The sequence below is a fragment of the Danio aesculapii genome, chromosome 17 (genome assembly GCF_903798145.1).
Source record: "Danio aesculapii chromosome 17, fDanAes4.1, whole genome shotgun sequence".
Lineage (NCBI taxonomy): Eukaryota > Metazoa > Chordata > Actinopteri > Cypriniformes > Danionidae > Danio > Danio aesculapii.
In genome coordinates, this window is record NC_079451.1 from 51,344,429 (window position 1) to 51,361,131 (window position 16,703).

Consider the following 16,703-nt stretch of genomic DNA (forward strand, 5'->3'; position numbering starts at 1 on the left):
TTTAAATTATTTTAAAGCTATTTTAAGGTAAATATTATTAGCCCCCTTAAGCAATATTAGTTTTGGATTGTCTAATGGATGACTTGCCTAATTACCCTAACTTTACCCTAATTAAGCTAGTTAAGCCTTTAAATGTCACTTTAAGCTGAATACTAATATCTAGTCTAATATTATTTACTGTCAGCATGACAAAGATAAAATAAATCAGTTATTAAAACTATTATGATTAGAAATGTGAAAAATATGCAGGAGGGCTGATATTTCCGACTTCAACTGTATTACTGGAGTTAAAAGTGATTTGACAGTACATAAGGTTATATTTATTTTCTTATTACACTGCTGTCTGGAATACTCGCTTCTGATTGGTCACTCGAGACATTCCAAGGTATGTTATTCCCACATAACATCCTCTAAATAACACCGACTCATCCGGGAACTGAGAACCACCGGTCATTGAATACGTTTACATCCATATTGTTGTATATTCAGTGCTGATGACAAAGAATAGTTCCAAACTCTGCTTTATTATAGTCCGTTCACACCAGACACAAATGAATGAAACACCAAAACACATATTTTGAGATGTTGACAGTCATATATGTGTCCCATGCTGCTAAAAAAAAACTATTAGGACACATTTATTTAGCTAACAAGTGAAAATTGATTGTTTTTGCATTATTTCAAGCCAATTCATTCATGTGGTTTGAAAATAAATATTGAAGCTCCTCATATGCAATATCTTGTTTGTCACGTGGGAGGCATGCATGAAATGTTCCTGAATGAAAGTGCCAAATTGCAGTTAAAATTGACAAATTAATAATTTGTCAAATAATTTGATTACTGATGTCCATGTAAACACAGTCACCGTCTTTCTGCTCTGCGTCTGTGCTTGTTTTGCGCGTGCTCAAACGGAAACTCCCATTTTTATGCAAAACCTTGCCTCGTTCCCTCCCCCGACACTCCCACCTAAACCGAGCTGGACACACCCACTTTCCTGACGTTCCAAGCTAGACGGGGGTTTCGTGGCCCTTTAAAGGCCTTGTGATGTGCTCTGAAATATGTATTTTTATTCACGTTTTACATCATTTCAAGCAAAACACAAAGAGAGGGCCTAGTGTAGCCCCTCCCCTTTTCATAACAGCTCTTCCAGTGAGAGTGGTTTGACCTCAAGCGCATCACATGAACTGCCAATGAGAAGAAGGGGGCGGGGCATGTCAGACACTAGAGAGCATTTGATTGGTCAGAAGATTTGATAAGACACTACAGCAGGGGCGTTGCTAGACATAAATCTCTACTGGGGCACCGCCCCCCTCCTCAAAAAAAACAACAACACATATATATATATATATATATATATATATATATATATATATATATATATATATATATATTTTTTTTTTTTTTTTTTTTTTTTTAAATAAATATTTATTATAAATAAAAGTATTATTGTTATTATACAATTATTATTCTAAATAATCCTAAATGTAACAGAAAAACAATGTTTAGACACAACTGGAGTGATGCTAAGATCATTTAAGAAATCTTTTGCATAAATATTAATTTAATTTGAATGAATCTCTATAGACAATTCAATAAAATACAAAAAAAGAGATGTTTTATAAAATTATCTGTTGTCTTAGACTTGACACATGGCTGAGAATTAGGTTTATTAAGTCTTCCCTCTCTGACTCCTCATTCCTCCTTTTTGCTTCATACAAATAAATCTATCAGGAGGCACGCTTAGTAAGATCACCATCATATTGTTTAAACTTTAGTTGTCGACTAGCTAAACAAAAAAGGCCATTACGCCGGTTTTACAACGCATAAGCGGCGCGTAACAAGCAAGTAGCCTACTTTTTTGGCGCGCATGTTAATTACCGGGACTCGCACCAGCAGAAGAGCAGCGCGTGCGAGAGGCGCGCGGGTTTTCTGCGCACACGCGGAGATGCGTCAGTTTGCTTTTTGATTAAACACATTGCTTTCACCAGCGTTGGTTCGGTTGCACATAGAGAATAACGTCTTTATTTCAGGATTACCACTCTTAATAAATACACTTGCATATGGAGTAAGTCATATCTCAGTGCATTTACTGGGGCACTGGAGATTTTTACTGGGGCACGTGCCCCAGTAAATTGGGCCTAGCGACGCCCCTGCACTACAGTATGAGGAGACGTGAATAAAAGCATTGATCCATTTAGGCGGAAGTGACAAAACTACAAGCTTTTCATGTTTGTATCAGTATTAAGTATCTCCTAAACATGAATTCTGTCACTGTTTTGGTGTGCACTTGCTTATAGATATCTTAAAAACTTACAATACTGATACTAACATCTAAAAAACGTTATATATTAGACTTCCTGCAGTGCTATCTGCATAAATGGGTGATTCAAGCTAATGACATGACTTGAATTAAGTGTTTTGTGCTGGGTTTTACCTTTCATCTTTCTTTGTAAATGGACATAAATGATGTCTCTAGCTGGCTTTCAGTTTATCCTGTGTTGTTGGGTATTTTGGGACCTGCAGTGACTGTGTGTGTGTGTGTGTGTGTGTGTGTGTGTGTGTGTGTGTGTGTGTGTGTGTGTGTGTGTGTAGTTCAGTGGCCGTGTTGACCGACTGTCTGAGGAATAAAACTCTGGCCAAGTTCTTCCGGGATCGTCAGGCGTCGCTCAGGCGATCTCTTCCTCTGGGCTCATACCTGCTCAAACCCGTGCAGAGGATCCTCAAATACCACCTGCTGCTACAGGTACACACACTGCAGACATACTGCACACACTGCTAGGGATGCACCGATACCATTATTTTGGAACTGATCTGATTCCAAAATTCTGAGTATCGACCGATACAGATCTGATCTGTGCCGTTTTCTTTTATTATTATTATTTTTTAAGCGTAATACAGTTTCTATAGCTCTTGTGATAAACTCAAGTAATATCTTATTTGGTAAAAATAACAGACCTATAGACTAATTACCAGTTTATAAGCATTCAGGATGCGCGCGCAGCGACGTTACAGAAAAAACGGGAGCACTAGCATTTAGAGCGAGGGAATGACATCTGATGCAGGTACAGAGTTTGTTGTTGCATTGGAGATATTGGAGTTATATTGATTACATATTATATATATATATATTATTTACATAATGCTTTCAGTGTATTATAACAGCTCGTCACCCAGTGATAAGCACAGTTATTCTGTGAAATTAATGTTAAAGTGAGCGGCGTTAGTCTGACAGGTCCATTAGCGATAGCACCCTCCCACCCCCTGGATGTTGGATAAGACGAAATGAGCAAGCATCCAGCCCCAAATATACAATCTTATTAAAGCTCCAAGTGTTTTTGCAAGAGAGAAGTTAAAGATCTACAAGTCTTTGGATGCCTACAGTGTTGTTCTGTGTGGTCATGTGCTGGAAATAATGCTCCAGGATGACCAGATTCAACACTATGTCGTGCTAAAAACTGAGATTCTGCCTAGCCAATAACAAGGAAAGAAGACGGAGCTGTACAAGGCCTGGGTAATCCTCAACAAGCAAAACTACTGCATTCTGACAGTGAACTGCACCTGTATGGCAGGGTGTGTGAACACACATGTTTGCATTTCATTCTGAGCATTCAGTGTCTGCAGTTTAATTCACCATATATAACTGTTCTTGCTGAAACTATTGCTGCAATCAAAAACCAGTAATGTGTCTGATTCAGCATAGTGTGAACTTACCTGATATAACATGAGAACTGCAGAGTCCAGCATTTTTAATCAGGTCGTCACTGCAAAGATGTCTGCAGTTGGCATTAAAGCAGTGTGGTGTACGGTAAAAGTTAACTTTTCTGTTTTTGGATTTTCGAATTTGGCGTCCTACTGCACAACACGATGTGTTTGCTATTGCAACCGGTCTTTTTTTTGCAGCCAGTATGCGCAGTTGAACCCGTGTGACGCAATGTGTGACGTAGGTTGTAATTCCCCTATAGGCCTACTGTATATGACAGACGACACAATCTAACTAAAAACATGATGCTTGCTATAAACGATGGGCTACATTATTTGAGCATTCATTGACATTGATCTGTTGTGGTCAGCTTATGTTTCCTTTTTTAATATTAAGATTGTTCTTTGAAATCTGTAATAGGCTACTGACTCTAATCAAAACACAAATTGGTCTGTTAAATAAAATATTAATAAACAATTGAAGTCAGAATTTTTAGCCCCCCTGTTTATTATTTTCCCCCAGTCACTGTTTAACAGAGAGAAGATTTCTTCAACACATTTCTAATCATAATACATTTAATAACTCATCTCTAATAACTGATTTCTTTTCTCTTTGTCATGATGACAGTAAATAATATTAGACTAGATATTCTTCAAGACACTTCTATACAGCTTAAAAAGTGACATTAAAATGCTTAACTAGGTTAATTAGGTTAACTAGGCAGGTTAGGGTAATTAGGCAAGTTATTTTCGGAAAAAAATTAGCTTAAAGAGGCTAATAATTTTGACCTTAAAATGGTTCATGAAAAAGTAAAAACTGCTTTTATTCTAGCTGAAATAAAACAAATAAGACTTTCTCCAGAAGAAAAAATATCATCAGACGTACTGTGAACATTTCCTTGCTTTGTTAAACGTAATTTGGGAAATATTTAAAAAAGAAATACCTCAAGGGGCTAATAATTCTGACTTCAACTCTATAAAAATGACAGTGAAATATTGACAGGTTCAGAGTCGCCTATATTAGGCTAAATAATGTTCTGTTAATGACAATCCATATTGCGCCGTCAGTTTCACTTTTATTAATTTAATCAACTACTCTGACCACAATGAGCCAGGCTTTACAAACTGTTCGCAGCACTTAAAGTATTCCCCTCAGAAGACTAGCCTAAACTCAGTCAGAAGGATGAGAGAACAGAAACTCATTGTGAGAATAATCATACAGAGCGGTGCACATCGCGTCTGTGCAGCCGGTGCGTGAATAAAGCGATTGATGCATCACTGACACAGCGTGCAGCCCTCCGGTATCTGCGGACACTTTCATAACTGAGCAGCACAAAGGGAAGAAATCAGTGCGTTGAGGATCTGTCCAGTGTATTATTGAGCCTTTTCTTATTGAAAGTTTCAGGTAGGCCTACTTTGTGTGTGAAGAGCAGGTAATAACCCTCTCTACTCCAGTGTTGTGAATGTGATCTGCTGATCTAACAGACATGATTTAGAAACAGTAATAAACTCCTTGTTGTAGGTCAAATGAACTCATTTAATGCAAAACTAAATGCATTTCTCCACCGATTATTTAAACTAACAGGAACAAATGGTCTTGGAGAAAGTTTTTCATGTTGTCTTGAACGCGACACACAGCTTGAATGGTGAATGAATGGAGAATGATTGACAGGCGCAGCGGAGGGAAACGCTGAACTGAACATGAATTTAACCACGTGAATATTCATCTGTGCTTCACATTGAACTACAGAATAGCTTCAGAATATTTGGGATATAGTAGGTCTACATGACAACTTTCTAGTGCCTTATAATAGGCTGCCTTCATGTCTTTTGCTGGCTTATAAACCGTATATAGTGCACATGCTAAGATCAGATTTGGATCGGTACCAGCTGGCCGATACCTAATCCAGGAAAAATATGCAATATCGAACCCATATCCGATCCAAGTATCGGGATCGGTGCATCCTTACACACTGCACACACACATACTCTGGACACATACTCCACGCACACACTCTGCACACACACCCCATACTGCGTCCAAACACTACAAAAAAGGTTGATTGTGTGTGTTTTAGGAGATCGCCAAGCACTTTGACCGTTCTCAGGCTGGGTTTGATGTGGTGACGGAGGCCATCGAGAGCATGACTGGAGTGGCCTGGTACATCAATGACATGAAGAGGAAACACGAACACGCCGTCAGACTGCAGGTCTGAACACACACACACACACACACACACACACACACACACACACACACACACACACACACACACTGCACCACCTGTGAAAGTAAATTTAAAAGTGACCTGTTTTGCCATATGTAAAATAAGTCTCTAGTGTGTGTGTGTGACATTTCAGCTCAAAATATCACACAGATAATGTTTTCTAACTCTCTGAATCTGACCCTGAACGTGAACGTGGCATGGTTGTTGGTGCCAGACGGGCTGGTCTGAGTATTTCAGAAACTGCTGATCTACTGGGATTTTCACACACAACCATCTGTAGGGTTTACAGAGAATGGTCTGACAAAGAGGAAATATCCAGTGAGCGGCAGTTCTGTGGGCGCAAATGCCTTGTTGATGCCAGAGGTCAGAGGAGAATGGCCAGACTGGTTCCAGCTGATAGAAAGGAAACAGTAACTCAAATAAGCACTCGTTACAACCGAGGTCTGCAGAAGAGCATTTCTGAACACACAACACGTCCAACCTTGAGGCGGATGGGCTACAGCAGCAGAAAACCACACCGGGTGCTGCTCCTGTCAGCTAAGAACAGGAAACTGAGGCTACAATTCATACAGGCTCACCAAAACTGGACAATAGAAGATTGGAGAAACGTTGCCTGGTCTGATGAGTCTCCATTTCTGCTGACACATTCAGATGGACGGGTCAGAATTTGGTGTCAACAACATGAAAGCATGGATCCATCCTGCCTTGTATCAACAGTTCAGGCTGGTGGTGGTGTAACGGTGTGGGGGAGATTTTCTTGGCACACTTTGGGCCCATTAGTACCAATTGAGCATCATGTCAACGCCACAGCCTACCTGAGTATTGTTGCAGACCATGTCCATCACTTTATGACCACAGTGTCTCCATCTTCTGATGGCTACTTCCAGCAGGATAACGCACCATGTCATAAAGCGTGAATCATCTCAGACTGGTTTCTTAAACATGACAATGAGTTCACTGTACTCAAATGGCCTCCACAGTCACCAGAGCTCAATCCAATAGAGCTCCTTTGGGATGTGATGGAGCGGTAGATTGGCATCATGCATGTGCAGCCGACAAATCTGTGTGATGCTATCATGTCAATATGGAGCAAAATCTCTGAGGAATATTTCCAGTACCTTGTTGATCTATGCCATGAAGGATTACGGCAGTTCTGAAGGCAAAAGTGGTCCAACCCGATACTAGTGAGGTGTACCTAATAAAGTGGCCGGTTGAGTGTAAACGCTAATAATATCTCAGTCAAACTAAACAAACACACACTTGAAATAAACAAGTGGCCAGTGTTACACACACAGCGCATATATAAATCCAGTGCTAATGGAGAATCAGACTAATATCAGCACCTGTTGTCCATTACAGCTCTCACAGTGGTGTATTAATGCCAGATGTGGATTATTATAGCGTGACTGTGTTGGATTTACAATGTAAATGAGCGTCGTGTTAATGTATGATCATACTCTTTGATTAATCGTGAACTGAGCTCTGACTCATGAGCTGTTCATTAATGCATCTGGGTCAAAATATGAAAGATCACGACTTTCTGCCTTCGTCATTAACTCAACACTCAGCGCTGATGTGGACAGGGCTGAAATACTGCGCAGGTCAGAGAATGGAGGATTATTAATGAGGACTGATTCATATGGAGATCATTCTTTAGGTCAATACCTCTTACTGGTGGCCAAACAAACATGGCTGTCAATAAAGTGTGTACTTAGTTTTTTAGTCGAGTTGTGTAGAGTTGAGATGTTGGTGTTGAGTTGTGTAGAGTTGTTGTGTTGTGTAGAGTTTAGTTGTCTTGTTGTGTAGAGTTGAGATGTTGGTGTTAAGTTGTGTAGAGTTGAGATGTGGGTGTTGAGATGTTGGTGTTGAGTTGTGTAGAGTTGTTGTGTAGAGTTAGTTGTCTTGTTGTGTAGATTTGAGATGTTAGTGTTGAGTAGTTTAGTGTTGATATATGTAGAGTTGAGTTGTTGGTGTTGAGTTGTGTAGAGTTGAGATGTTGGTTTTGAGTTGTGTAGAGTTGAGATGTGAGTGTTGACTTGTGTAGAGTTGAGATGTGAGTGTTGACTTGTGTAGAGTTGAGATGTGAGTGTTGACTTGTGTAGAGTTGAGATGTGTGGAGTTTAGTTATGTTGTTGTAAAGGAAAGTTGTTGTGAGTTGAGATGTTGGTGTTAAGTTGTGTAGAGTTGAGATGTGAGTGTTGAGATGTTGGTGTTGAGTTGTGTAGAGTTTAGTTGTCTTGTTGTGTAGAGTTGAGATGTTGGTGTTAAGTTGTGTAGAGTTGAGATGTGGGTGTTGAGATGTTGGTGTTGTTGTGTAGAGTTGTTGTGTTGTGTAGAGTTTAGTTGTCATGTTGTGTAGAGTTGAAATGTTAGTGTTGAGTAGTTTAGTGTTGATATGTGTAGAGTTGAGATGTGAGTGTTGATATGTGTAGAGTTGAGTTGTGTGGAGTTTAGTTGTGTTGTTGTGTAGAGTTTAGTTGTCTTGTTGTGTAGAGTTGAGATGTAAGTGTTGAGATGTTGGTGTTGAGTTGTGTAGAGTTTAGTTGTGTTGTTGTGTAGAGTTTAGTTGTCTTGTTGTGTAGAGTTGAGATGTTGGTGTTGAGTTGTGTAGAGTTTAGTAGTGTTGTTGTGTAGAGTTTAGTTGTCTTGTTGTGTAGAGTTGAGATGTTGGTGTTGAGTAGTTTAGTGTTGATATGTGTAGAGTTGAGATGTGAGTGTTGATATGTGTAGAGTTGAGTTGTGTGGAGTTTAGTTGTCTTGTTGTGTAGAGTTGAGATGTAAGTGTTGAGATGTTGGTGTTGAGTTGTGTAGAGTTTAGTTGTGTTGTTGTGTAGAGTTTAGTTGTCTTGTTGTGTAGAGTTGAGATGTTGGTGTTGAGTTGTGTAGAGTTTAGTAGTGTTGTTGTGTAGAGTTTAGTTGTCTTGTTGTGTAGAGTTGAGATGTGAATGTTGAGATGTTGGTGTTGAGTTGTGTAGAGTTTAGTTGTGTTGTTGTGTAGAGCTTAGTTGTCTTGTTGTGTAGAATTGCGATGTGAGTGTTGAGATGTTGGTGTTGAGTTGTGTAGAGTTTAGTTGTGTTGTTGTGTAGAGTTTAGTTGTCTTGTTGTGTAGAGTTGAGATGTTGGTGTTGAGTTGTGTAGAGTTTAGTAGTGTTGTTGTGTAGAGTTTAGTTGTCTTGTTGTGTAGAGTTGAGATGTGAATGTTGAGATGTTGGTGTTGAGTTGTGTGGAGTTTAGTTGTGTTGTTGTGTAGAGTTTAGTTGTCTTGTTGTGTAGAGTTGAGATGTGAATGTTGAGATGTTGGTGTTGAGTTGTGTAGAGTTTAGTTGTGTTGTTGTGTAGAGTTTAGTTGTCTTGTTGTGTAGAGTTGCGATGTGAGTGTTGAGATGTTGGTGTTGAGTTGTGTAGAGTTTAGTTGTGTTGTTGTGTAGAGTTTAGTTGTCTTGTTGTGTAGAGTTGAGATGTTAGTGTTGAGTAGTTTAGTGTTGCTATGTGTAGAGTTGAGATGTGAGTGTTGACTTGTGTAGAGTTGAGATGTTGGTGTTGACTTGTGTAGAGTTGAGATGTGAGTGTTGACTTGTGTAGAGTTGAGATGTTGGTGTTGACTTGTGTAGAATTGAGATGTTAGTGTTGAGTTGTGTAGAGTTGAGATGTTGGTGTTGACTTGTGTAGAGTTGAGATGTGAGTGTTGACTTGTGTAGAGTTGAGATGTTAGTGTTGATATGTGTAGAGTTGAGCTGTGTTGTTGTGTAGAGTTTAGTTGTCTTGTTGTGTAGAGTTGAGATGTTGGTGTTGAGTTGTGTAGAGTTGAGTTGTGTGGAGTTTAGTTATGTTGTTGTGTAGAGTTGAGATGTTGGTGTTGAGATGTTGAGTTGTGTAGAGTTTAGTAGTGTTGTTGTGTAGAGTTTAGTTGTCTTGTTGTGTAGAGTTGAGATGTTGGTGTTGAGTAGTTTAGTGTTGATATGTGTAGAGTTGAGATGTGTGGAGTTTAGTTGTCTTGTGTAGAGTTGAGTTGTGTTGTGTAGAGTTGAGATGTTAGTGTTGAGCTGAGTTGAGTTGTGTTGTGTGTACAGGAGGTCGAGTCTCTACTGATTAACTGGAAGTGAGCAGATCTGTGTACATACAGTGTTCAGTTGGGTTGGGGGGTGAGGGGGATTGGGGGTGAGCAAGACTTCATTTTGGTCTTTTTGCCTTTATTAAGTTGATAGGACAGTATTTCAGACAGGAAGCGAGGTGGGAGAGAGAGAGAGGGGGTAGGGACGGGAAATGTCCTCGAGCCGGGATTCAACTCGGGATGCCCTGAAGTGCTACTGCACCATATGTCAGCGCGCTAACCACTAGATTATTGTGCCGACCTGAGCACCTGTAAGTATGAATCTTAAGAGAAGATCTCACCTTACCCAAGAGATTAGATGAAGGATGCTGCATATAATCCCTTCAACACGTGTCTTATAAGCATTTAGGTGAAAGTGTCATGGCCAGAAGCAGCTTTACAGAAAATAATTCATCCATTCATTTTACTCTGGCTTAGTCCCTTATTTATCAGGGGTCACCACGGCGGAATGAACCACCACAGAATATAATATCACACAGATATAAAAAAATAAATAAATAAATGAATAACGAAAGAAGAATTCAACATGTCTCAATCAAGAACAAGTTTGGAGTGCACATTTGATGCATAAGAAGTTCAAATGCACACCTATAAATCTAATACTTCTTTACTAAAAGGAAACAGGCCTATACACTGTTTATTGCTATAAGTATAATTGCAAGAATTTATATTATTAAATATTCATGTTAAAAAATAAAGTTTTATTTATCTAATAATTCCAGCCTGCTTTTAGTGAACTTGCAATATTGTCAACACAGAACTTTCAGTTGTTCTATGTAAACAGGAGAGAGAGGGGGACTTGCACTCGCGAGACCTTTACTGCTCGATTCATTTAACTGAAGAAATGTAATGCTTAGACTATCACTGTGCCTCTCGCGATCTGTTCTCTTACTTATTCACTCTCATCATTACTCTCAAAATTTTTGGGGATCGCGGAGCCAGTGTAAATTTGTGGGAGACTCGCGGAGCTCCTGGGAGAGGTCAGGTTGGATGAGACTCTAGATAGGAGCGAACACTATGAAGATTACGGGAGTTTTCTGGGAGAAATGACAAAACTGGAGGGTGGTGGGAGATGGGTCTGAAATACGGGGGACTTCCGGGAAAAACGGGAGTGTTGGAAGGTATGCTCACGCACCCACTTATCATTTACAGGTGTTGTGTCTGCTGTAGGCTATGCATAATATACGGGAGCGCACGTGCGTATTCTGTCCTGTCAGGTGTGGTGCGCGCATTCTCATTCCCATACAGCAGAGAGTGCCTACTGTATGTACGCAGAACTCCAGCATCTGCGAAATTTGTAATCGCACGACCATATAGAGACAGAAATCACATGTGGCTGTGTAAATAAGATATTACATATGGCTGTTTAACTTGTTTATTAAAAGAAGGTGTGATCTGGTGCTGTATATAAACACAATTAACTTGAATTATGAATTAACTTGGAAGGGGGGCGGGGACAGCTGTGGGGAGGGCGGGGCGCCCCCCTGATATAATGGTTGGGTAAACAGTTTTGAGTTGTGTTGTGTTGTGTGTACAGGAGGTCCAGTCTCTGCTGATTAACTGGAAGGGAGCAGATCTGTGCACATACGGTGAGCTGGTTCTGGAGGGAACGTTTCATGTCCAGCGGGCGAAGAACGAGCGAACGCTGTTTCTGTTCGACAAGATGCTGCTCATCACCAAGAAGAGAGGAGAGCACTATGTCTACAAGACACACATCTCGGTACACAAACACACACACACACACACGCACACACACACACACACACACACACACACACACACACACACACACACACACACACACACACACACTCACTCACTCACTCACCAAGAAGAGAGGAGAGCACTATGTCTACAAGACACACATCTCGGTACACACACGTACACACACGCACACACACACACACACACACACACACACACACACACACACACACACTCACTCACTCACCAAGAAGAGAGGAGAGCACTATGTCTACAAGACACACATCTCGGTACACACACGTACACACACGCACACACACACACACACACACACACACACACACACACACACACACACACACACACACACACACTCACTCACTCACTCACCAAGAATAGAGGAGAGCACTATGTCTACAAGACACACATCTCGGTACACACACACACACACACACACTTTATGCATTTCATTCATTCATTTTCTTTTCGGCTTAGTCCCTTTATTAATCCGGGGTCGCCACAGCGGAATGAACCGCCAACTTATCCAGCATATGTTTTACGCAGCGGATGCCCAACCCATCTCTGGGAAACATCCATACACACTCATTCCCACACATACTCTACAGACAATTTAGCCTACCCAATTCACCTGTACCACATGTCTTTGGACTGTTGGGGAAACCGGAGCACCCGGAGGAAACTCACACGAACGCAGGGAGAACATGCAAACTCCACACAGAAACGCCTACTGACCCAGCTGAGGCTGGAACCAGCGACCTTCTTGCTGTGAGGCGACAGCACTACCTACTGCACCACTGCGTCGCCCTATTTTATAATTAATTATTTGATGAATTATTGATTTATTTTTTGTTCAGTAACCATGATTTAATTAATACTTCATATTTCAATCACTCAGATCATTTTTATTTGTATGTTTGTGAATATAAATGTGTTGAATATTTTATCCTCCATGTTGCTGCAGTGTTCTGCTGTTTCTAATGCTCTGCTGTGACCTGTTGTGTTCAGTGCTCCACTCTGATGCTGATAGAAAGCGCCAAAGATTTGCTTCGCTTCAGTGTTACTCATTACAAACACCCGAAGCAGCCGCACACGGTTCAGGTGTGTATAAACACACACACACACACACTTACACATACTCTCTCTCTCTCTCTCTCTCTCTCTCTCTCTCTCTCTCTCTCTCTCTCTCTCTCTCTCTCTCTCTCTCTCTCTCTCTCTCTCTCTCTCTCTCTCTCTCTCTCTCTCTCTCTCTCTCTCTCTCTCTCTCTCTCTCTCTCTCTCTCTCTCTCTCTCTCTCTCTCTCATGCACACATACTCACTAGCTCACACATAAGCACACACTCATATATTCTCTCACACACACACACACACACACACACACACACTCAGGCCTCGTTTACGCTGATAGGTTTTAGTTTTAAAATGGTGTTTGAGTGAAAACGATTCGCGTCCACACTGGCGTTTCAGCTAGCGTTTCTGAACAGCTCTCCGTCCCCACTATACTGCTGAAAACACGCAGAGGGACCTTTTTCTCTGTCAAACACCATAGAGAAGTGAGATCAGCCATTGGCGGCAAACTGCTGAGATATACGGTGGCCGGGAAGTGCAAAACAATATTACAAAGTGTGAAACAAATGAGACCAATTTACATTTTAAAAAACATTTTTACCAATCATAAAGACACAATTATATAGGAGAAACTATTTTACCAAGGACCAAACAAATTTACATTTCAGAAAAAAATGAACAAAACGCAAAACACAAGTCCCGAAACACATTTACAATTACAGATTCCTTACGGAAAGGGAATGTACCACACACCGGAAGTGACGTGGAATGTACCACACACCGGAAGTGACGTGGAATGTACCACACACCGGAAGTGACGTGGAATGTCCCACACACGGGAAGTGACGTGGAATGTACCACACACCGGAAGTGACGTGGAATGTCCCACACACGGGAAGTGACGTGGAATGTACCACACACCGGAAGTGACGTGGAATGTACCACACACCGGAAGTGACGTGGAATGTACCACACACCGGAAGTGATGCGGAATGTACCACACACCGGAAGTGACGTGGAATGTACCACACACCGGAAGTGACGTGGAATGTCCCACACACGGGAAGTGACGTGGAATGTACCACACACCGGAAGTGACGTGGAATGTACCACACACCGGAAGTGACGTGGAATGTACCACACACCGGAAGTGATGTGGAATGTACCACACACTGGAAGTGACGTGGAATGTCCCACACACCGGAAGTGAGGTGGAATGTCCCACACACCGGAAGTGACGTGGAATGTCCCACACACTGGAAGTGACGTGGAATGTCCCACACACCGGAAGTGAGGTGGAATGTCCCACACACCGGAAGTGACGTGGAATGTACCACACACCGGAAGTGACGTGGAATGTACCACACACCGAAAGTGACGTGGAATGTACCACACACTGGAAGTGACGTGGAATGTACCACACACCGGAAGTGACGTGGAATGTCCCACACACCGGAAGTGACGTGGAATGTACCACACACTGGAAGCGACGTGGAATGTCCCACACACCGAAAGTGACGTGGAATGTACCACACACTGGAAGTGACGTGGAATGTCCCACACACCGAAAGTGACGTGGAATGTACCACACACTGGAAGTGACGTGGAATGTCCCACACACGGGAAGTGACGTGGAATGTACCACACACCGGAAGTGACGTGGAATGTACCACACACCGGAAGTGATGTGGAATGTACCACACACTGGAAGTGACGTGGAATGTCCCACACACCGGAAGTGAGGTGGAATGTCCCACACACCGGAAGTGACGTGGAATGTCCCACACACTGGAAGTGACGTGGAATGTCCCACACACCGGAAGTGAGGTGGAATGTCCCACACACCGGAAGTGACGTGGAATGTACCACACACCGGAAGTGACGTGGAATGTACCACACACCGAAAGTGACGTGGAATGTACCACACACTGGAAGTGACGTGGAATGTACCACACACCGGAAGTGACGTGGAATGTCCCACACACCGGAAGTGACGTGGAATGTACCACACACCGGAAGCGACGTGGAATGTCCCACACACCGAAAGTGACGTGGAATGTACCACACACCGAAAGTGACGTGGAATGTACCACACACCGGAAGTGACGTGGAATGTACCACACACCGGAAGTGACGTGGAATGTACCACACACCGGAAGTGACGTGGAATGTACCACACACCGGAAGTGACGTGGAATGTACCACACACCGGAAGTGACGTGGAATGTACCACACACCGGAAGTGACGTGGAATGTCCCACACACCGGAAGTGACGTGGAATGTCCCACACACCGGAAGTGACGTGGAATGTCCCACACACCGGAAGTGACGTGGAATGTCCCACACACCGGAAGTGACGTGGAATGTACCACACACTGGAAGTGACGTGGAATGTCCCACACACCGGAAGTGACGTGGAATGTACCACACCGGAAGTGACGTGGAATGTCCCACACACCGGAAGTGACGTGGAATGTACGACACACCGGAAGTGACGTGGAATGTACCACACACCGGAAGTGACGTGGAATGTACCACACACCGGAAGTGACGTGGAATGTCCCACACACCGGAAGTGACGTGGAATGTACCACACACTGGAAGTGACGTGGAATGTCCCACACACCGGAAGTGACGTGGAATGTACCATACACCGGAAGTGATGTGGAATGTCCCACACACCGGAAGTGACGCGGAATGTCCCACACACCGGAAGTGACGTGGAATGTCCCACACACCGGAAGTGACGTGGAATGTCCCACACACCGGAAGTGACGTGGAATGTCCCACACACCGGAAGTGACGTGGAATGTACCACACACTGGAAGTGACGTGGAATGTACCACACACTGGAAGTGACGTGGAATGTACCACACACTGGAAGTGACGTGGAATGTACCACACACTGGAAGTGACGTGGAATGTACCACACACCGGAAGTGACGTGGAATGTCCCACACACCGGAAGTGACGTGGAATGTACCACACACCGGAAGTGACGTGGAATGTCCCACACACCGGAAGTGACGTGGAATGTACCACACACCGGAAGTGACGTGGAATGTCCCACACACCGGAAGTGACGTGGAATGTCCCACACACCGGAAGTGACGTGGAATGTACCACACACCGGAAGTGACGTGGAATGTCCCTCACACCGGAAGTGACGTGGAATGTACCACACACCGGAAGTGACGTGGAATGTACCACACACCGGACGTGACGTGGAATGTACCACACACCGGAAGTGACGTGGAATGTACCACACACCGGAAGTGACGTGGAATGTACCACACACCGGAAGTGACGTGGAATGTACCACACACGGAAGTGACGTGGAATGTACCACACACTGGAAGTGACGTGGAATGTACCACACACTGGAAGTGACGTGGAATGTACCACACACCGGACGTGACGTGGAATGTACCACACACCGGAAGTGACGTGGAATGTCCCACACGCCGGAAGTGACGTGGAATGTACCACACGCCGGAAGTGAGGTGGAATGTACCACACGCCGGAAGTGACGTGGAATGTCCCACACGCCGGAAGTGACGTGGAATGTCCCACACGCCGGAAGTGACGTGGAATGTCCCACACGCCGGAAGTGACGTGGAATGTCCCACACGCCGGAAGTGACGTGGAATGTCCCACACGCCGGAAGTGACGTGGAATGTCCCACACGCCGGAAGTGACGTGGAATGTCCCACACGCCGGAAGTGACGTGGAATGTCCCACACGCCGGAAATGACGTGGAATGTCCCACACGCCGGAAGTGACGTGGAATGTCCCACACGCCGGAAGTGACGTGGAATGTCCCACACGCCGGAAGTGACGTGGAATGTCCCACACGCCGGAAGTGACGTGGAA

General features: G+C 43.2%; 1 protein-coding gene across 1 annotated transcript in view; it reads left to right on the forward strand.

Annotated features, from left to right (window-relative positions):
- Positions 1-16,703, forward strand: part of LOC130244133 (pleckstrin homology domain-containing family G member 3) — a 130,390-nt gene that overhangs the window by 88,769 nt on the left and 24,918 nt on the right. The window contains exons 7-10 of the mRNA XM_056476416.1: positions 2,593-2,743; positions 5,778-5,909; positions 11,577-11,759; positions 12,770-12,862. Coding sequence (XP_056332391.1) covers positions 2,593-2,743; positions 5,778-5,909; positions 11,577-11,759; positions 12,770-12,862 — 559 coding nt within the window. The remainder of the gene's footprint in view (positions 1-2,592; positions 2,744-5,777; positions 5,910-11,576; positions 11,760-12,769; positions 12,863-16,703) is intronic.